This window comes from Geotrypetes seraphini, chromosome 7, assembly GCF_902459505.1.
Source record: "Geotrypetes seraphini chromosome 7, aGeoSer1.1, whole genome shotgun sequence".
Lineage (NCBI taxonomy): Eukaryota > Metazoa > Chordata > Amphibia > Gymnophiona > Dermophiidae > Geotrypetes > Geotrypetes seraphini.
In genome coordinates, this window is record NC_047090.1 from 11116011 (window position 1) to 11138899 (window position 22889).

Consider the following 22889-nt stretch of genomic DNA (forward strand, 5'->3'; position numbering starts at 1 on the left):
AATACCAGCTCTGGTTATCAGTGGCTGAAACTTTTCACACTATTAAGTCAATTTTCTATATGGTTCTCCCCCAGGGAGCTCAGAATGGCTTACATGAATTTATTCAGGTACTCAAGCATTTTTCCCTATCTGTCTCGGTGGGCTCCCACTCTGGGGCAATGGGAGATTAAGTGACTTGCCCAGGAGCAGTGCGGGGACATGTGGAGGCCCTTGCCGGTTTCATGAAGTCACTAGGACTAAGAAGCCCAGACAGCTTCAGTGCCCGAGAGAGAGGTCCCCCCTTTTCTCCAAATGGACCATTCTGTTTATAGTCTTTTGTCTATAAGTCTAACGTCCTGCTTTGGCGGGTTCTGCACAGGTGAGAGTTGCTCCGCCCACTTCCCCTCCTCCCCGCACCCTTTCTTCCACCTTCCTTGCCTCCGCCCACCTCGAGCAGCTGTGCGCCCAAACAAACGGGCACGTGAGCGTCGGCAGCCTATCAGCGTCGGCGGGCCGTTGGCCTCGGAAGCTGGCCGCGCGACGGTGTCTGCGTGCTTTGCGTGTTGCGTCGAGCGCGCCCCCCCCCCCCCGCTCCAGTGTGCGGGTGTCTTTTAAAGATGGCCGGCGCGGCGCCCGTCTACTGTGTCTGCCGGCAGCCGTACGACGTGAGCCGCTTCATGATCGAGTGCGACATCTGCAAAGACTGGTTCCACGGCAGGTGAGCGCCCGACGGTGGCGCGTGAGGAGAAGAGGGGTGGCGGGGGGGGGGGACACACACCGAGGGACTCGCTCGCAGCTGCCGCCGGGGACGAAGGGGGAGCGCAACGTGCTCTGGGGCTGAGCCGCTTTTGTGAGGGGGGGAGCGGGAAACAAAGGCCGCCTCTCGGGCAGGAAGCGAGCCTCGGAGGCGCCGTGCTCGCAGGAAGTGCTTGCGAGTGACAGGCACCCCTTGCACAGGGGGAGCGACGCTGCTGCCGCTATGGCGCCTCTGCTGGCCGAGCGAGGAAGGGCAGGGCCCGGCACCCTTTCTCCCTAGGCTCAGCTCACTGGCACTGGCACTCCAGCTCTGGGCATTTTCTAAATACCAAGCAACTGGGCTGCAACTTGATAAATCAGGAAAGGCAATTTTACCGAGGTCATTAGGAAAATGTAGGAGCAGATTTCATTAAATATCTAGTATATGGTGTGTTCTTGGAAACTTGCTTATATCAGAAATGGCTGTATTAATGGGGATAGTAAGCTTTTTGTCTGCTTCAGCTGATGCATTTTTAGATGTTTTTACTGCCTTCCTCTAGCTCAGGGGTAGGCAATTCCAGTCCTGGAGAGCCGGAGCCAGGACAGGTTTTCAGAATATTACATTACATTACATTAATGACTTCTATTCCGCCTGTACCTTGCAGTTCTAAGCGGATTACATCAAAAAGATAACTGGACATTTCCAGGAAGAGGAATACAATTAAAGGCGTTAGGTCTAAAACCATTTTGAAGGGAGGATACTAGGAGGGGGAGAGAGGGGAAAAGAATGGGGGTTAGGAAATTAGGATGAATTTCTTGAATAGTATGGTTTTGATTTCTTTTCGGAAAGCTTTGAGGTCAATTGAAGCTGTCAGTAGGTTGGTGATGGAGGGGTCCAACTTAGCTGCATGTGTTGCTAATAAGTTGTTGTACATCTTTTTGCGCTTAGTTCCTTTAAAAGGGGGGTAGGAGAAAGGGGACTGGGATCTCCTCTGTCTGGAAGAGAGGTTCCTATTCAGGCGGTTGTTTAGGTGGGAGGGTGCCGTTCCGTTTAATGATTTGAATAATATGCAATATAGTTTGAATTGGATGCGGGCTTGTATTGGAAGCCAGTGTGAATCTAGGAAGGCGTTGGTGATGTGGTCAAATTTTCCAAGGGAATAGATCAATCTGAGGGCAGTGTTCTGGACAGTCTGTAGTTGTTTTATTAAGTAGGTGGGACAAGGAAGGTAGAGGATATTGCAATAGTCCATTAGACTTAGGACTAGGGATTGGACTACGAGTCTGTATTGTTCTTTGTCGAAGAATTTTCTAATTTTGCGAAGGTTGCGCATGGTAAAGAATGCTTTTTGTGTGATTTTGTTGATTTGCACCTGAAGAGTGCAACATCTGTCTACTGTTACTCCAAGGAGTTTGAGAGCGGGCTGTATAGGATATCCACAAGAAATATGCATGAGATAGATTTGCATCTCAAGGAGGCAGTGCGTGCAAATCCTTCTCATACATATTCATTGTGGAGATCCTGAAAACCTGACCTGGCTCCGGCTCTCGAGGACCAGAATTGCCTACCCCTGCTCTAGCTCTATATTTATAGAGAAGATGCGGTATATAAGCTTATGGTTTAGTTTAGTTTCTGTTTGTTGGCATCTTTGCGTCATTTCCGTTCCATTTTTCTACAGTTCTGTTTCAAAATGACTAACTCAGAAGTGAAGTATTTATTAGGGTGGATTTTTTGTTTGTTTGTTTTACATTGTGGGGTAATTAAATTTAAGGTCTGATCACTACTCATACTCAGTTAGCCAAGTTCAGAGTTCAGATAGTAGCTGCAGTGGCATGCAAAACTGCTTGGTAAATTTTCCCTCTTGTTAAGTAATATCATAAATTTTGATCTTCCTATTTTTTTTTTTTTTGGGGGGGGGGGAGTTAACTTGTTTCCAGTGTACTGTAAAGTTAGCAAGAAAATGTAGGACAGGTGTTCAAGTTGGAAACCGAAAATGAAATGTCTTCTGTACAAGAGTAATCTGTCAGCTCCAATTGGTGACCTTTTCATACCTTGGTTGACTCTTGGGAATTATATAGCTGGGTTGCTCAAACATTCTGTATAGATCAGCTCCAAACACAAATTAATATTTCCTATTTAAAGTATTTTTGGACACATCATAAAACTGTTGCTTGCTTAAAGACCATTTTCCTGCTAAAGTTTTATTGCTAATGTCTAATGATAAAGAATTGAAGGATTCCATTAAGGATACAACAAGAAAATCTTTGTAAAGTAGACCGATGCCTTCACCTTTCTTTTCTTGCCAGGTCTTTTTAAACAAAGAGCTAGATTGCATATTATCACTGTCAACTGCTTAGCAAGTTCTAAACTGGAATAACAAATATTTGAAATGTCTGTATGCAAATGCCAGAAGCCTAAGAAACAAACCCCCTCTTTTACGAACGCGTAGCACGGGTAGCGACAGTAACTGCTCCGACGCTCATAGAATTCCTATGAACGTCGGAGCAGTTACTGCCGCTGCTGGTGCTGAAATTCATGCTATGCGTTCGTAAAAGAGGGGGTTTGTTTCTTAGGCTTCTGGCGTTTGCATACAGACATTTCAAATATTTGTTACACTAAAAGAAAAGATAGGCATAGGCATCTCTCAGACTTGGTAGAAGGAAGATAACTAATGGGACACCGATACCAGGGTACAAATTATATTGCAGTGATAGGGTGGACTGAATTGATGAAGGGCCTTAAATAGACTAAAAACTTTGCAGAGCACAAAACGCATCATGGGGATCCTTATAGCAATTGCATGTGTAAAGGGGAAAGGGATAATGATAGGTGTGTGCTACCAACCACCTGGCCAGGATGAACATAAGAATAGCCTTACTGGGTCAGACCAATGGTCCATCTTGCCTGTCTTCACGGAGGCCAATCAAGTCGCAAGTATTGGCAAAAGCCCAAATAGTAGCAGCATTCCATGCCACCGATCCAGGGCAAGCAGTGGCTTCCCCCATGTTTGGCTTAACAGCAGATTATGGACTTTTCCTCCAGGAACTTGTCCAAACCTTTTTTTAAAACTGGCTACATTAACTAGCTCTAGAATTGCTCCCCCTCATTGTTCCTGAACCAGCTGCTCCATAAAACAGTTGTGATTTCATCTAGCAACTTTTACCTCCGTAGCATACCTTGTTGTTGCATTTACCCAGTCAATATCAAGATATTTATTTTAAAAATTTATCAACTGCCTATATCTAGGCGGCATTACAATAATAACATGCACAGAATATAACTAACAAGACTTTTACAAACATCTTGGGTTACAGATGAATAATTGAACTCATCCATTATTATTGGGTTACCCAGTTTGTTAGCCTCCCTAATTTCTGCTAACATTTCTGTCTGTTCTTAGTCCTTAGTGGAGTGCATGATCTGGTGCAGGAGGTCTTTTTAGCATTGTCGGATTTAAATCTGGAGTAAGGATGCACAGGAAATCCCAATGTGTTAGCATTTAACTTTGAAAGAGGAGACTGGTTAAAAACAGAACTTAGCAGGCATGAATATTGTTTAGAAACACCATCCTGGAAGCCCACACCAGATATATTCCATGTATTCAAAAAGGTTTAATTACTTCATTTGCCCTGGAAGCTTCTATTTTGATTGATAATTTTTATGGACTCTGTATGCTTTCTCATGTTGAATAGTTTTGTTATTGATATTATATAATGCCAGACCATGTCTGGGTACTGGCATTCAGTATGTAGGATTAAGTGGTTAAGCTCGATATTTAGCACTTGTCTGCCTAACTTTCTCTATTTTCTAAATAGTACCACATAAACATAGGTCTGACTTGTACGCAGTCCAATTTAACTACTAAACATAGGCATGTGTTTGACTTCACCCCCAGACCTTCCATAGAATAGCCAACTTTGAGTTTTGCGGTTTAACTTACCAGTTAAGTGGATAAACCTGAACAATGATTTTTAACCAGCAGGATCTGTTTCTGACTGGCTGGTTAAATAACTTTGAATATCAATCCTGTTTTTTTTTTTCAAGCAGAAATACCTTGAGGAGACACAATGTGTTTGATCTCCATTCACTTTGCAGTCACTTCAGCCTTTCACATAGTTGAAATGGTTATATGAGAATAAATCTGTGTATTATTTTGATCATATCCTAGAAAATGACTGAACCTATGAAACAAGACCTGCTATTAAATAATAATAGGATGGAACCAGACAGCGAGTCATTATGAAGATTGGCTGGCCCGGACTTTCTCTCCGACATCAGAACTGACGTTGGGAAATCGCTTCTAGGCCGGTGGTGTACAATCACTGCATGCTGGTCCTTTCCTTATCTTCCTAGAGTTGCGGTGGTGAGTGGATGGGGAGCAGCAGTGGCGGTCAGCCCATGTACCGCCAACAGGCGGTGAGAAACCCTGTGTCACTGAATCGAATTGAATCGATTCGATTCTAATTGAATTGTGAATCGGGCCGCACTACTGTGCAGAGTCAACTTCAAGACCTATTATAGTATAAAATCTCCTTTTACTATGACTACTACTAAAGCATATGCAGTGCTGTACATCTTGCCATTTATAGATGGTCCCTGCTCGGAAGAGCTTACAGTTGAACTTTGTATATGAATGGGAGCAAAGGTTGGGGGAGAATGGTGGAAGACACTTGGACTTCTATCTAGCAATACACTTACAAGTGTACATTCATTACTAACTACAATCGACTATAATACTAACTAATACATAGAACATACTGGACTCCTATTAAAGGGGAAAGGCGGGAGACAGAAATAAAGGTCAGTGTTGGAGGAACTGTGGTCAGTAGGAATCCCTAAAGCACTTATGGTAGGATTGCCCAGATGGTCTGGGATAAAGTGCAGAAATGTATGGGTGCTAATAGGTCTAAAAATAAAAAGGCATGTTTACATGGTCTCAAAAGGCCACCTAAAGGAATAACTCGTCTCCTTGTTTCTAGATGCCAAGTTGGATATAGCCAGAAAATGGAATGTTGTAAAGGGGCTCAAACGGTTAGGGCTCTTCAGCTTGGAAAAGAGACAGCGGAGAGGAGATATGATTGAAGTCTATAAAATCCTGAGTGGAGTAGAACAGGTACAAGTGGATCGATTTTTCACTCCGTCAAAAATTACAAAGACTAGTTACAGGGAAATACTTTGAAAACCAGTAGGAGGAAATAGTTTTTTCATTCAGAGAATATTTAAGCTCTGGAATGCGTTGCCAGAGGATATGGTAAGAGCAGTTAATGAAGCTGGTTTTGAAAAAGGTTTGGACAAGTTCCTGAAGGAAAAGTTCATAGTCTGTTATTGAGAAAGACATGGGGGAAGCCACTGCTTGCCCTGGATCGGTAGCATGGAATGTTGCTATTCTGGGATTCTAGAATCTTGTTACTCTTTGGGATTCCGGAATCTTGCTATTCCTTGGGATTCTCTATGGAATGTTGCTACTCTTTGGCTTTTGACCAGGTACTAGTGACCTGGATTGGCCACTGTGAGAACGGGCTACTGAACTTGGTGGACCATTGGTCTGACTCAGTAAGGCTATTCTTATGTTCTTATCATGGCATACTACTAGAGAAGTTCATATATGCACAAATCCACATGGAAGAAAACACTTCAGCTTTAGAGCCAAGTAGATGAATAACGCTGATATGAAACATAGAAACATGACAGCACATAAAGGCCAAATGGCCCATCTAGTCTGCCCATCGACAGTAACCATTATTTCTTTCTCTCTCTGAGAAATTCCACATGCCTATCCCAGGCCCTCTTGAATAAGACACAGTCTCTGTTTCGACCACCTCTTCCGGGAGACTGTTCCACGCATCTACCACCCTTTCCATAAAAAAGTATTTCCTCAGATTACTCCGGAGCCTATCGCCTTTTAACTTCATCCTATGCCCTCTCATTGCAGTTTCCTTTCAAATGAAAGAGACTCGACTCATGCACATTTATATTATGTAGGTATTTAAACTACTATCATATCTCCCCTCTCCCGCCTTTCCTCCAAAGTATACAGATTGAGATCTTTAAGTCTGTCCCTCTATGTCTTATCACGAAGACTGCACAACATTTTAGTAGCTCTCCTCTGGACCGACTCCTTCCTTTTTTAATATCTTTTTGAAGTTGCGACCTCCAGAATTGAACACAATATTCTAAATGAGGTCTCACCAGAGTCTTTTACAGAGGCATCAATACCTCCTTTTTCCTACCGGCCATACCTCTCCCTATGTAACTTAGTATCCTTTCGCCGTCACCTGGCGATCAGAATGTCTTAGGAAACATAGGCCATATGCTCTTTATCTGTCTTCATTTTTCTAACTAGTCTGCCTAACCTTCCCATCTACTATCCCATCCTTTCCTTTAGAGATCCAATGTACTTGTCCCAATCTTTCTTGAATTCAGATACTCTTCGTCTCCACCACCTTCACCAAGAGGCTGTTCTAAGCATTCGCCACCCTTTCTGTGGAAATATATCTGAGGTTACTTCTGAATCTGTCCCCTTCCTATACTTCCTCCCTAATTTCAAAGGACAGTTTGATGTTGCTATATAATATTTCTTAATGTATTCACTGCTGTTTCCCATGTGAAAGTAATGTGTACACCATTTGACTTAATACTGCCATATATGGCAATATCAAGGTAGAGATACAAGGGGGAGGGGAGGGATTTGAGACTTGTCTTTTATAATGGTTTTGGAAAATTTGTCTGATTGAACCCCCCCCCCCCAAAAAAAAAAAAAAAAATTGACAAGGATCAATTTACAAGCTTTACTCTGATTTCCCCTTAAAAGTTCCTTGACTTATTTCACCTTGTTTACAACCTCTGCTGGTATTCCTTAAATGTCCTTGGTATGGGATACCTTGCTGTAAACCATATGCTCTTTAGCGACACTCAACTCCTTCTCCCTTCTAGTTTAAAAACTGCTTTCTTTTAAATGTTAGAGCTAGTAGCCTAGTTGCATCCTGATTGAGGTGGAGTCCACCCTTTAGGAATAGGCTTCCCCTTTCCTAGAATATAGTAACATAGTAGATGACGGCAGATAAAGACCCGAATGGTCCATCCAGTCTGCCCAACCTGATTCAATTTAAATTTTTTAATTTTTTCTTCTTAGCTATTTCTGGGCAAGAATCCAAAGCTTTACCCTGTACTGTGCTTGGGTTCCAACTGCCGAAATCTCTGTTAAGACTTACTTCAGCCCATCTACACCCTCCCAGCCATTGAAGCCCTCCCCTGCCCATCCTCCACCAAACGGCCATATACAGACACAGACCATGCAAGTCTGCCCAGTACTGGCCTTAGTTCAATATTTAATATTATTTTCTGATTCTAAATCCTCTGTGTTCATCCCACGCTTCTTTGAACTCAGTCACAGTTTTACTCTCCACTACCTCTCTCGGGAGCGCATTCCAGGCATCCACTACCCTCTCCATAAAGTAGAATTTCCTAACATTGCCTTTGAATCTACCACCCCTCAACCTCAAATTATGTCCTCTGGTTTTACCATTTTCCTTTCTCTGGAAAAGATTTTGTTCTACGTTAATACCCTTCAAGTATTTGAACGTCTGAATCATATCTCCCCTGTCCCTCCTTTCCTTTAGGGTATACATTTTCAGGGCTTCCAGTTAGAGAGCTGCACGGGAACGTGGATGACGGGAATCCCGCGGGACCCGCGGGTTCCCCCTTTGGGTCACGGGGATCCCGTGGGGACGCCCCCTAGGGTCACGGGGATCCCGTGGGGACGCCTCCGAGGGTCGCGGGGTTCCTGCGGGGTTTGATCGCAGCGGGGTTGGTCGAGCCGCGAGGGTAGTCTCCTTCTCCTTACCTGCCCTGTCGCAGCACACATCCGACCGGAAATCTTCCCGATGTCAGCGCTGACGTCGGAGGGAGGGCTTAAGCAAAGCCCTCCCTTCCTCCGACGTCAGCGCTGACATCAGGAAGACTTCCGGTCGGCTGTGTGCGGCAGGGCAGGTAGGAAGAAGGCAATGGCGTACGAAAGAGGGGGGAGGGGGCGGTCCGCCCCGGAGAATGTGCACAGCCGGTCAGGTCCCCCGATCGACCGACAACAGGCCGGCCGACAAATCTCCCTGCCCTGTAGCCGCGAATCTAAATTACCTCTTACAGCAGCTTCACTACTTCAGCTGCTGTAAGAAGGTAATTTAGATTCGCGGCTACAGGACAGGGAGATTTGTCCGACCGGGCCTGTTCTGTTGTCGGTCGGGTGCAAAAGCGCCACAAAGGTGGAGGCAGGGAGGGAGGAAAGGTGGAGTGGAGAAGAAAAGACGCTTAAGGGGGGAGAAGGCCGCTGAAAGTACTGGGGAAGACAAAGGGGTGGAAAAGAACGCTGAAAGGACATGGGGTAAACGGGAGGAAGGGGGGGGAAGGACCCTGAAAGCACTGGGGAAGACAAAGGGGTGGAGAATGCCACTGAAAGGACATGGGGAAGACAGAGGGGGGAGAAGGCCGCTGAAAGGACATGGGGAAGGCAGAGAGGGGAGAAGGATGCTGCCTGACAGGACATGGGAAAGATGGTGGGGGAGAAGGACACTGAAAGGAAATGGGGAAGAGGGAATGGGAAGAAGACGCTGGCAGGGAAGAAGACAGAGGTGCCAGACTATGGGGGGAGCGGAGGGAAAAAGATGGGTGCCAGACCAATTTGGGAGGGGGGAGAAAGGGAGAGGCACAGTAACAGAGCAAATGGAAGACACAGAGAGAAGAGAGGCAGTGGATGGAAGGAATTGAATGAGAACAAGAAGAAAGCAGAAACCAGGCAATAAAGGTAGGAAAAAAATTATTATTATTTTATTTTTTTTGCTTAAGGATAAAGTAGTATATTAGTTGTGTTGATAAAAATTTATAAACATTAGAGGCTCTGGTAGAAACCCGTTTACAAAGTATGTATTCTTCCCAATTAATATTTCCAAATTAATAAAGTCTTTTTGCTTATTTGTAAATGGGTTTCTACCAGAGCCTTTAATTCAGTAGCATAATTAAATGAAATAACTATTTCTGTAGTTTATAGGGACAGGTGGAGATGTAGGGGATTCCTCGCGGGGACGGGTGGGGACGGAGGGGATTCCTCGCGGGGACGGGTGGGGACGGAGGGATTCCTCGCGGGGACGGGTGGGGACGGGTGGGAGTCCTCACGGGGACGGGTGGGGACGGGTGGGACTTTGGCGGGGACGGGTGGGGACGGGTGGGATTTCTGTCCCCGCGCAACTCTCTACTTCCAGTCTCTCCTCATACGTCTTCTGGCGCAAGCTTCCTATCATTTTCGTCACCCTCCTCTGGACCGCCTCAAGTCTTCTTACGTCCTTCGCCAGATACGGTCTCCAAAATTGAACACAATTCTCCAAGTGGGGCCTTACCAATGACCTAGTTCCTAACACATCTAAATCCCTCATCTCCACACCATTGTCTCAGCCACTTATTGAGACTTTGGAGCTTTGCCTGCCTCTTGGGATCTATGCATGAAATGGGGAGCAACTCTCATATATAATATGAGAGAGAGATATGTTCTCTGTTTCATGTATGTATGTATATATATATATATGTATATATATATATATATATATGTATGTATACATGCATGCATGCATGAGTGGATCCTGAAAAGTTCTCAGCCTAACCAAGAACAGAATGACGTGGAGCCATTCAACTTACAAGTTATTCCACATATTCAATCCTAAGTACAACACACTTGGCACATAGAGTCTAAAGTTTCTGTAATCCTTCCAAAAATTACTCTGGTCACTGCTCCGCTGCCGCAATCAACTCCGAATCACTTGAAAATTGTCGCCTTTTCAAACTCTTTTTAAGGTTTGGAAACAGAAAATAGTCAAATGGAGCAAGATCTGGTGTGTAGGGTATATGGTCTAGGCACTGAATCCTTAACTGCATCTAAACATCCATCATATATGAGCAAAAAGAACTCCTTTCTGTAGCTTCCCTCCCTTTTTTCTTTCAATGCCTCCTTTAATCGGCACAGCAAGTTACAGTAGTATTCTGCATTAACCATTTGGCCCCTTGGAAGATAGTCAATTATTACAACACCTACCTGATCCCAAAACACTGTGGCCTTGATCTTTGCAACTGACTTTTGGGTTTTGAATTTCCTTGGTCTTAGAGAACCTGAGTGCTACCATTGCATGGACTATTGTTTTGTCTCAGAATCATAGTGGTGTAACCATGTTTCATCAACAGTAACTATTTGTTCCAAAACGTTGGCACCAGCTTGCTGAAAATGCTGCAGCATCAACTTGGAAGTGTCTACTCGACGTTTCTTGTCGGCATTCAAACATTTGGGCATCCACTTGACTGACAGCTTCTGTATACCCAACTGCTCGTGGATTATACAGCCAACATGTTCCCTGGATATCTTTAGTGTCTCAGCAATTGTTTTAGCTGATATTCACCAATCTGCCAAAATCAGGTCGTGGACATAGTCAACAATTTCAGGAGTTGACACATTTAGAGGCCTCCCAGACCTTGCTGCATCTTTGGTCTCGATCTCCACACTGAAGAAAAGGGAAAAGGGAAGAAAAGGGTGCATCAAGGAAGACAAACAAATTGCAGATGGGCTAAACTCATTCTTTGCGTCTGTCTTTACCAAGGAGGACACTGCATCAATGCCCGAAACAGGGAAAGTATTCAAGGGTGGAATTGAGGAAAGCCTCACCACAGTGAATGTGGACTTGGACATGATATACTATCAGATCGACAAACTAAGAAGTGACAAATCCCCTGGACTAGATGGAATTCACCCGAGAGTGCTAAAGGAACTTAAGGTAGAAATCGGAGAGCTATTACAATCCCTAGCTAATTTGTCAATTAGATCTGGGCAAATACCAGATGACTGGAAAATAGCAAACGTAATCCCAATCTTCAAAAAAGGATCGAGAGGAGAACCAGGCAACTATAGACCTGTGAGTCTTACGTCGGTGCCCGGAAAGATGGTTGAAGCACTAATCAAGGATAGCATAGTGCAACACCTGGAAAATCACGACCTGATGAGAGCCAGTCAACACGGCTTCAGGAAGGGGAAGTCATGTTTGACAAATTTACTTCAATTCTTTGAGAAGGTGAACAAACATATCGACAGCGGAGACCCAGTGGATATAATATGCTTGGACTTCCAAAAAGCATAGGTTCCACACGCTAGGCTTCTGAGGAAACTATAAAGCCATGGAATAGAAGGGGATATACTAAAATGGATAGGCAATTGGCTGGAGAACAGATTGCAGAGGGTAAGCATAAATGGGAAGCTCTCGGACTGGGAAAAGGTGACAAGCGGTGTGTGCCAGGGCTCGGTTCTTGGGCCCATCTTATTCAATATCTTCATAAATGACCTGGAAGAGGAAACAACAAGTAATATAATCAAGTTTGCAGATGACACTAAACTATGTCGGACAGTTGGGTCACACATGGACTGTGAAGAACTCCAGAGAGATTTGAACCAGCTAGAGAAGTGGGCGGAAAAGTGGCAGATGAAGTTTAATATAGAAAAATGCAAAGTGATGCACCTGAGCAGGAAAAATAAGGAACATGAATATAAAATGTTAGGTGTGACATTGGGCAAGAGCGAACAAGAAAGGGACCTGGGAATACTGATAAACAGGACCCTGAAGCCGTCGGCTCAATGTCCAGCGGCGGCAAAGAAAGCATACAGGATGTTGAGCATGATAAAGAAGGGAATCACAAGTAGATCGGCGGACGTCATAATGCCGCTTTACAGAGCAATGGTCAGACCACACTTGGAGTATTGTATCCAGCACTGGTCTCCCTACCTAAAGAAGGATATAACCCTGCTGGAGAGGGTGCAGAGGCGAGCCACGAAGCTAGTTAAGGGTATGGAGAATTTGAGCTACAAAGAACGTTTTGGAAAACTGGGCTTGTTCACCCTGGGGAAGAGAAGACTGCGAGGCGATATGATAAGAGACTTTTAAAATAATAAAATGATTCAACAAAATAGAACAAGAATCACCGTTATTCACGTTGTCAAATGTGACTCGGACAAGAGGTCATGGACTGAAATTGAAGGGCAACAGGCCCAGGACAAATATCCGGAAGTTCTGTTTCACACAACGAGTGGTGGACGCTTGGAATGCTCTCCCGGAGGAGGTTGTGACAGAGAACACCATTCTGGGATTCAAGGGCAAGTTGGATGCACACCTTCTTGCAAATCACATTGAGAGGTACGGGTAGACAGGGTCTTCATCAGGGAACACCTAGCTTAGCCTCCGCGTGTGCGGGTCGCCGGACTAGATGGACCTAAGGTCTGATTCGGTGAAGGCATTTCTTATGTTCACTGGGAGTATGATGGGCATTTTTCATTCAATGTTTGCATCATACATTCATGGATTTCTTTTGGTGTTTTCTTATGCAGGAATAGAAACTTCATGATTTTTGAGTTTCACACTTGAAAATTCCACTTTTTGTTTCAGATCATTGATTAAACTACGTCAACAAAAAATGTCAAAGCCTAGCTTTATGATTCTGCAAATTGGCACTTAGCAAAATAAAATAACAGTCTTCAGCTACAGTGGCAAAATAATGCTCAGAATTTAGGAAGTTGATTGGGCTAAGAACTTTTCAGCACCCATATGTATGTATGATTTTATTTAGGATAAAGAGAAGGGATGTGGACTTCTGAGGTATACGTTGCCAGATGGTTAAAAATGTGTGTTGCATTATTAGAAGAGCAAGTGGATCCATCTGTGTTAAACAGGTGGCCATCAATTATATTAGTGTTCAAAAGAAAAATTCTCTAAGCTGTAGGCAGGACACTGCTAAGGTAAATTCCTGCATGGTATAGACATCCAGACTTGGTAGGTAAAAATAGATTCCTCTTCTATTAGTTTTCTTCTAGCCCAAGCCCATCTGATGAAAGTCGATGTGTAGGCAGGTGGACTCAATAAAACTGTAGCTTGGCTTTATGCTTCATTTCTCAGTATCCTCTATTTCATAGGTATGGGGAAACCTACATATTCCTGTATATCACAGCCAACAGTGGTTCTGTTCACAGGAAATTAAGCGGGCTAAGGGATTATACTATCAATGGATGGTGAGGGAGACTCCTAATCCGCCTCATACATTGTAGTATATTGTGCTTTTTCAGACCTGCGGCATGAGTTGTTAGATACCTACCCATCTCCCACCTCAGAGCAGTTGTCAGTATTTTTTTAGAAATAAGGTAGAACAATTGAGAGTTGGGGGTGACGCAGTTTTAGATGAGAGGAAAGGAACTAGAAGATTCTGTGATGGAGGTTTTTGTATCGCCCTCATGGCATGAGTTTTTAGATTATACCAAAGGATTAGGAAGTGCTTTGACTCTGGATATTCCTGCTGCATGGTTAAAAAAAGAGATCTATGCGAGGTGGTTTGGAGATATGGTGAAGAAAACTTACAAGAGGGATCAGTTCCCTCCTTTCAGACGTGGTCAGTGGTTCTGCCAATTCTTAAAGATGTTAAGGGTGATGTTTTAGAAGTGTCAGTTTGTAGGCCCATTTCTAACCTTCTTCCCTTTTGTTCCGGTTCGTCAATGTCCTTATAAATTGTCATTTCCCCTGGTTTGTCTTTGTTCGTATTGTATTTTAATTGGCGCATTGTTTTGGCGTTTTTTGTACACCGCCTAGAAGGCTTGATTAGGCGGTATAAGAGATTTTAAATAAACTTGAAACCTTTGCTTGGTATCAAAGACTGTTGAGAGAATTTGTGATGAATCAGCTGGGGGAGTGTTTAGATGACAAGGCAGTCTTAAACCCTATACAATCTAGGTTTGGAGTAGGACATAATACGGAGACATTGCAGTTGACACTTTTTAAGTGAGGTGAGGAAGAACATTGATGGGGGTGAGTGGCATTAGCTGTCTCATTGGATTTGGCTGCCGCATTTGATGTTTTGGATCATCAGTTGGCTGTCATTGTTAGGTTTGCATGGAATCCATGTTACACTGGTTTGCCTTATTCTTGTAAGGGTGTACTTTGTTTTTTTTATAAAGGGTATAGATGATCATTCCATTGCAGCGTGGAATACCACAAGAATTTGTACTGTCACCCTTATTATTTAATTTGTTTTTGGCTCCCTTGATTTATAAGGTTCAGGAATTCTCAATAGACGTTTGTGTACTCTTGACGGTATTATATTGATTAGTTGTTATGATCCAGGGCAAGCAGTGTGGCTTCCCCCATGTCTCTCAATAACAGACTATGGACTTTTCCTCCAGGAACTTGTCCAAACCTTTCTTAAAACCAGCTACGCTATTTGCTCTTACCACAACCTCTGGCAATGCTTTCCAGAGCTTAACTATTCTCTGAGTCAAAAAATATTTTCTCCTATTGGTTTTAAAAGTATTTCCCTGTAGTTTCATCGAGTGTCCCTAATTTTTGATAGAGTGAAAAATCGATCCACTTGTACCCGTTCTGCTCCACTCAGGATTTTGTAGACTTCAATCATATCTCTCCTCGGCCATCTCTCATTCAAGCTGAAGAGCCCTAACCTTTTTAGTCTTTCCTCATATGAAAGGAGTTCCATCCCCTTTATCATCTTGGTCACTCTTCTTTGAACTTTTTCTACTTCCGCTATATATATATTTTTTTGAGATAAGGAAACCAGAATTAAACGCAATACTCCAGATGAGGTCACACCATGGAGCGATACAGGGGCAATATAGCATTCTTTGTCTTGTTAACCATTCCTTTTTAAATAATTCCTAACATCTTGTTTGCTTTTTTGGCTGCCACCGCATGTTGTGTGAAAGGTTTCATCAAATTGTCTACGATGACACTCAGATCTTTTTCTTGGGCGCTAACCCCCACAGTGGACCCTAGCATCCGGTAACTGTGATTTGGGTTATTCTTCCGAATGTGCATCACTTTGCATTTGTCCACATTAAATTTCATCTGCCACTTGGATGCCCAATTTTTCACAGTTCGCATGCATTTTAACAACTTTGAACAGTTTAGTGTAGTCTGCAAATTTAATCACCTCACTCATCATTCCAATTTTCAGATCATTTATAAATAAGTTAAATAGCACCGGTCCCAGTACAGACCCCTGCGGCACTCCACTGTTTACTCTCCTCCATTGAGAAAAATGACCATTTAACCCTACCCTATGTTTTCTATCCGATAACCAATTCCTAATACACAACTGAACTTCGCCACCTATCCAGTGACTCTTTAATTTTCTCTGGAGCCTCTTGTGAGGAACTTTATCGAAAGCTTTCTCAAAATCTAGATACACTACATCAACTGGCTCACTTTTTATCTACATGTTTATTCACACCTTCAAAGAAGTGAAGCATATTGGTGAGGCAAGATCTCCCTTGGCTGAACCCATGCTGACTCTGTCTCATTAAATCAAGTTTGTCTGTGTTCCACAATTTTATTTTTTTATAACTGTTTACACCATTTTGCCTGGCATCTTAGGTGAGGCTTAACGGTATGTAATTTCTTGGATCTCCCCTGGAACCCTTGGATATATGCTAGATGTAATTTACTTCGATTTCAGCAAAGCCTTTGACACAGTTCATCATAGGAGGCTCTTGAATAAACTCCATTGGCTGAAGTTAGGGTTCAAAATAGTGAACTGGATTAGAAACTGGTTGGTGGACAAATGCCAAAGGGTGGTAGTTAATGGAATTCGCTCAGAGGAAGAAAAGATGAGTAGTGGAGTGCCTCAAGGATTGGTGCTGGGACTGATTCTGTTCAATATGTTTGTGAGTGACATTGCTGAAGGGTTAGATGATAAGGTTAGCCTTTTTGTGGATGATACCAAGATTTGTAACAGAGTGGATGCCCTGGAGGGAGTGGAAATCATGAAGAAAAATCTGCAAAAGTTAGAAGAATGGTCTAAGGTTCGGGCAACTAAAATTCAATGCGAAGAAGTGCAGAGTGATGATTTGAGGGGTAGAAATCCGAGGGAACCGTTTGTGCTGGGAGGTGAGAGGCTGATAAGCACAGATGAAGAGAGGAGAGGGACCTTGGGGTGATTGTGTCTGAGGATCTAAAGGCATTTTTTACTTTATTCTAAGTCTTTAATTTTATTTAATCCTTTTTTCCGCCTTCTGTGCCTCTTCAGAGGGTGGTCCTGTTGCTGGGTGGATTCTTTGCTGCTCGTCCGCTTTCGGCTGCGTCGGATCGTGGCTGTCAACTCACTGCTGTGGTATTGTGGTTTCTGCCACTACTTCCCTGCTACTGGTGGCTGCTCCACGGATGCACGGCATCAGGTGTTGGGACGGAGTCTGATTCAGGGCCTCCTGTCTTTCTTGGGCCATTGTACTCCATGTCTGCCGGTGCATATTGGAAGTGCTACAGCCCAGAGTGGTGAGAGAGGTGGCTACAGCAGGAGATCGCAGCTCTCATCAAGCACATTGCTGAAGCAAGGACTCGAACACTGCTTCTCCCCTGCTGCTGATCGTGGTGCACTTCGGCTTGGAGCCTGCATGCTGGGTAGACAGCTTCGATGGCCCGTTGGATGGAGGATCGGGTGCTGAAGTTGGCCAGGCAGATGTCGGAGAGGCAGTGGAGGGAGAGCCCATGAATATTGTGCACTGCTCCCTTGTGGTTGGTGGATCAGCTGTGACCTGTCTCCTCCCTTAGCCCACGGCTGGGATCCAGAGATCAGCTTCGGCCAGTGATAGACTTTAATTTTTATTTTTTTTAATTTTTTTATTATTTGAATTTATATCTTTACTAGTTAATATTTGTTTTCTCAGGTACTTTAGCTAGATTGTGAGCCTTCAGGACATTTAGGGAAGTTCTAATTTTATTTTATTGTCACCCGTTCTGGGCTCCTGAGGAGGACGGGCTATAAAAATGAACAAATAAATAAAATAAATAGTGTGATAAGGCAGTAGTGACTGTAGCCAGAAGGATGCTAGGCTGTCTAGAAAGAGGAATAACCAGCAGAAGAAGGGAGGTGTTGATGCCCCTATATAGGTCATTGGGGAGGCCACACTTGGAGTATTGTGTTCAGTTTTGGGGGCTGTATCTGGCTAAGAATATAAAAAGACTTGAAGTAGTCCAGAGGAAGGCAATGAAAATGGTTAGGGTTTTGAACCAAAAGAAGTATGAGAAGAGACTGGAAGACCTAAACATGTGTACTCTAGAGGAGAGGAGAGACAGGGGAGATATGATCCAGACATTTAAATACTTGAAAGGTATTAATATAGAACCAAATCTTTTCCAGAGAAAGGAAAATGGTAAAACTAGAGGGCATAACTTGAGGTTGCAGGAAGGAAGACTTAAGAGTAATGTTAGGAAATTATTTTTCACAGAGAGGGTGGTGGATGCCTGGAATGTCCTCTCGAAGGAGGTGGTGGAGAGGAAAACAGTGATGGAATTAAAAAAAGCGTGGGATAAACACAGAGGATCTCTAATTAGAAAACAAATGATATAAATTAGAGAACTAAGGCTGCTATTGGATAGACTTGTACGGTTTATGTCCCATATACGGTGATTCAGTGTAGGATGGGCTGGGGAAGGCATCAAAGGGAACTCCAGTAACTTGGAACAGGAGGACGTTAATGGCCAGACTTTATCCTGTAAACTACCGGATGGTTAGATGGCAACTTCAGCAGTTGGAACCTAGGACAATACCAAGTGGATTTTAGTCTATGGCCCAAAAATATCAAAGAAGAGACAATTTAATTGAATTATGTATTTGTAATGAGAATAACTAATGGGCAAACTGGATGAACTGTTCTCTGCTGTCATTTACTATGGAAAGACCAGCAGTCTATGTCAAGGAGGGACTTTGAGACCCATGTCTGTTTACCAAGAATTGCAACCAGCTTCAGCTTCGTATCTGCTTCAAAGTGATGCAACTCATTACTGTCCTACGAGTGATTCAACAAAGGCAGCTTTACTGTTCTCATAGTTGTTGCACTGTTAGCGTGACTAGGTTTGCAATAACAAAATCCTGTTCCAGGTTTTGTTTACTATTATTTATTTATATTCCACACTATTCTCACAATAGATTCTAGGCAGATAACAATAAAAAAATATTGTGTCCATACAAAATTTACCCCTTCATTTACAAAGCCGTACTAGAATTTTTAGCGCCGGCCAGAGCAGGAACCGCTCGGACGCTCATAAGAATTCTAGGAGTGTCAGAGCTGTTACTGCAGTGATGCTAGCATGGTTTTGTAAATAATAATAATAATAATTTTATTCTTATATACTGCCAAAGCCATAAAAGTTTGAGGCGGTTTACAGCATGAGGCGCTGGACAATCAGTGAAGAGGTTACAATCAAAGTCAGCAATACAATCTTACATAATAAAGAATATGAAAGCTAAAAGGTTCATAGGGTTACAGGATTGAATAAGAAGTGGTGAGCAGATTCTTAGTTAACAAATCGATTGAACAGACTTGTTTTTAATAGTTTTCTAAAATTGAAGTAAGATGAAGAGTGCGCGAAAACGTTACTAAGCCAGTCGTTCCATTTGCCTGCTTAGAAGGCAAGAGTTCTGTCCAAGAATCTTTTGTAGTGGCAGGCTTTTATTGTCGGACAGGTGAACAGATGAATTCTTCAAGTGGGCCTAAGATAATTTGCCAGATTGAAGTGGGAAACCAGGTAAATGGGAGCCAGACCAAATATTGATTTATAACATAGACAAGCGAACTTAAACAGGATTCGCGCCTCTAGGGGCAGCCAATGGAGTCTTTGATAGTAGGGGCTTATGTGTTCCCATTTTTTCAGCCTAAAGATCAGTCGAACTGCCGAATTTTGAATAACTCTGAGTCTTAGAATGTTTGTTTTTTTTTTTTTTTTTGAAGGAACCCAAGTAAATAATATTGCAATAATCGAGCAAGCTCAGGATGGATGATTGAACCAGTAAGCGGAAGGATGGTGCATCAAAGTATTTTCTGATGGTTCTGAGTTTCCATAGAACCGAAAAGCATTTTTTAACTAGTAAGTCTGTGTGTGCATTTAGAGTGAGGTGGCGGTCCAAGGTGACTCCCAGGATTTTAATGGAGTGGTCAATAGGGAAGTCCTGACCATTCAGGGAGATCAAGGAGTCTTTGATTTTGTCATTAGGGCTTGCCAGGAAAAATTTAGTTTTGTCGATGTTGAGCTTCAATTTGAATTCGGTCATCCATCGTTCGATTTCATTTAGAATGGATGATATATGAATCTTTATCTCGGAGGTCAGAGAAGTAAGGGGAATAACAATCGTCAGCATAGATATAAAATTTAACCTTTAAGCTATGTAGTAGGTTCCCCAATGAGGCAAGGTAGATGTTGAACAATGTGGGGGAAAGAGGAGAGCCCTGCGGGACTCCGCAAGAGTTAACCCAACTAAAGGATGTTTTATTGTCACTGTAGACTTGATATGACCGTTTGCTCAGAAACCCCCGAAACCATTTTAATACGTTACCTGAAAGACCAATTGATTCCAGACAGGCAATCAGAATAGCATGGTCAACTAGATCGAAGGCACTACTTAGGTCTAGTTGCAGGAGAGCATTTGTTCCCTGGCCGAATAAGGTATGGAGGAAGTCTAGAAGTGATGCCATGACAGTTTTGGTGCTGAATCCGGAATGAAAACCAGACTGATAGTCATGCAGTATGCTAAATTTGTCCAGATACAATACTAGATCCTGGTTGAACAGTCCTTCCATTAGCTTGATGAATAGGGGCGTGCTCGCAATTAGTCTGTAATTAGATGTCAGTTTGGTAGATTCTCTAGGGTTTTTTACGATTGGGGTGATCAAAATCTGGCCTAGATCCTCAGGGAAAGTACCGGTTAGTAAGAGAGTGGAGAGCCAGTTGTATAGCTTGGCTTTGAAAGAGATTGGAGCGACTTTCATAATGTTTGGGGGGCAGCAATCTAATCTGCAGTAGGAAACGGCGTATTTCGCGTAATGTTTGGAGAATTGCTGCCAGGATGGTGTAGTGACGTTATTCCAGGCCATGTCTACCCTAGGGTCATCTTTGTGTTGGGCAACCGGGTAGTCCAAAAGGTTGGTTGAGGAGCCCGCTAGTTTGGATCTCAAATTGATGATTTTGTTGTTGAAAAATTCAGCCAGGTCATCTGCAGATGGTGGGGAATCAAGGGTAGGACAGGATAAGGCCTGTATGTGATAGAGATTGTTGACTAATTCAAAGAGATTTCTACTATTGGTGTTCGGCGATCCAATTTTTTGAGCGTAAAAGTTAAAGGAGGGGGTTATTCATTTAACAATCATTTAAACATTTTTTAACAATTTTGTAAAGATATAATAAGATGGAAAATCATTCCAAAGCTTTGTTCATCAAAAATTTAAAACGACCATATGAACTTATACAATAACCGAGCCTCAATGACTCTTTATTGGGAAAGTTATATGCTTCATTAAGCCTTTTGATCCTATTCCCTGCAACAATTTATAAATAAGTTTAACCAATTTAAAATTTTCTCTTATTTCAATCTTCAACCGGTGTAATTGATTCAGAAGAGGAGTAACCTGGTCATATTTTTTGCTCTAAAATTCAAACGCACAACCATATTTTGAAGCAATTGCAGCCTATTTTTAAAACTCAATGTAATGTCACAATACAGTCTAATCCCGTTATAATGGACTTCAAGGGATCTGGAAAAACAGTCCGTTATATCCAGAGTTGCATTTTTTTTAAAACTTTATTTAGGGCAACTTGACACAATGTAAATCGATGAATAGTCACTGCACAAGCATATGAGCAATATCAATAACAAAACTCGGCAAAATATTGGTGTGGCACGAAATGATTGCAAACCAGAACACTGTACTGGAAAGAAAAATACTCTTGTCATTTTTTTTCTGGGCTGTATTTTGATACGATATCACTGGCATGCCACGTGCCTTGTAGGTGGAGCCCGTTTGTCCGTTATAGCCGAATTAAAACTACAGCTAAAAGCGGCTCTGGGGGCCAAAATAGTTGGTCGGTATATCTGAAAGTCTGCGATATCCAATGATTTTCTGTATGTTTATAATGGCGCTCGGCTGGGACCAGCGGATCTCGTCCGCTATATGCGAGCTTCCGTTATAAGCGAGTCCGGTATAACGGGATTATACTGTATAAATTGAGGCAGTACTATATATCTTACCACCGTTTGAAAACTCTCTAAAGATAAAATGGAACGTATTGCCCATAATTGATACAAACAAGAAAAAGACTGTTTTTACCAATCCATTTATTTGATTCTCAAATGTCAAACCACAATCCAAAATAATTCCTAAAACCCTAGATTTTTCTTCTCTTGTAAGAGTTGACATTTACATCTTGCTTCCGCTTTGTACTTTTTACTTTTAAATGAAAGTAGGAAAAATTGGTGAAATTATTACTTCTGTAAATAACAAATTTGCTGTACTTTACAAGTAAAGGTGACACAACTTTTTCTTAAATACAGTAACTAATTACATTTACCCAGTTACTATGTAACACTGAGAATGAGAGCGTTGTTTTAGGACTATTAAAGGAAGAATTGGGATTTGCGTTTTCGATCGAATTAACCTGCCTTTGCCAGTTAGAATCTGAAATTTGGCTGAATATAAGATGTAAGATTTGTCTTCTCTTTCAGCTGTGTTAATGTGGAAGAGCATTATGCTGCCGACATTGATGTCTACCATTGTCCCAACTGTGCTGCTTTACGTGGGCCATCCTTAAGTGAGTATTCATGACATATCCTTGTTTAAGATGCATTACTCATTTTAAACCATTTGAGTTAAGTAGATGATCATTTGGGCCTGATTCTCAAAACGTGTGTCCTGATTGCAGGTGGCGGTAAGTGTCCTATTGCTGTCTGGCAGCCAATTGGAATGCACGTTTAAAAAAAAAAAAAAAAGTCAAGAGGCAGGATGCCTACATTTTAGGCCTCTTTATCGCGTCTACGGAGATGCAAACCCAAGGTGGGGCTTGGGCATGGTTTTGCCCGGAAATGGACTTGGGCAGGCTTAAACATTGGTACACATCTGTGTAGATATGAGACAGACATGCGGCCTACATTTAAGTTGTCTGTCTGGGAGTATAGACACAATTCTGAATAGGACGCCGATGTGTGATCGATATACAATTAGTAGCCACTTCTTAGGTGACTGCAGAATCAGGTCCTTTGGGGCAAATTCTGTAAAGGACATCTAAAAGTTAGGCATCGTTTAGATGTCCAGCAGCACAACACTGAGCGCGATTCT

General features: G+C 42.7%; 1 protein-coding gene across 3 annotated transcripts in view; it reads left to right on the forward strand.

Moving 5' to 3' along the window:
* The first annotated feature begins 506 nt into the window (after positions 1 to 506).
* Positions 507 to 22889, forward strand: part of KDM7A (lysine demethylase 7A) — a 141003-nt gene continuing 118620 nt past the window's right edge. For 2 of the 3 annotated variants that reach the window (XM_033950910.1, XM_033950911.1), the window contains exons 1-2: positions 508 to 697; positions 22280 to 22365. In XM_033950910.1, the coding sequence (XP_033806801.1) occupies positions 597 to 697; positions 22280 to 22365 (187 nt within the window). In that variant the 5' untranslated portion in view covers positions 508 to 596. Of the gene's footprint in view, positions 698 to 22279; positions 22366 to 22889 lie in introns of all 3 variants that reach the window. The other variant, XM_033950912.1, reaches the window with a different exon arrangement.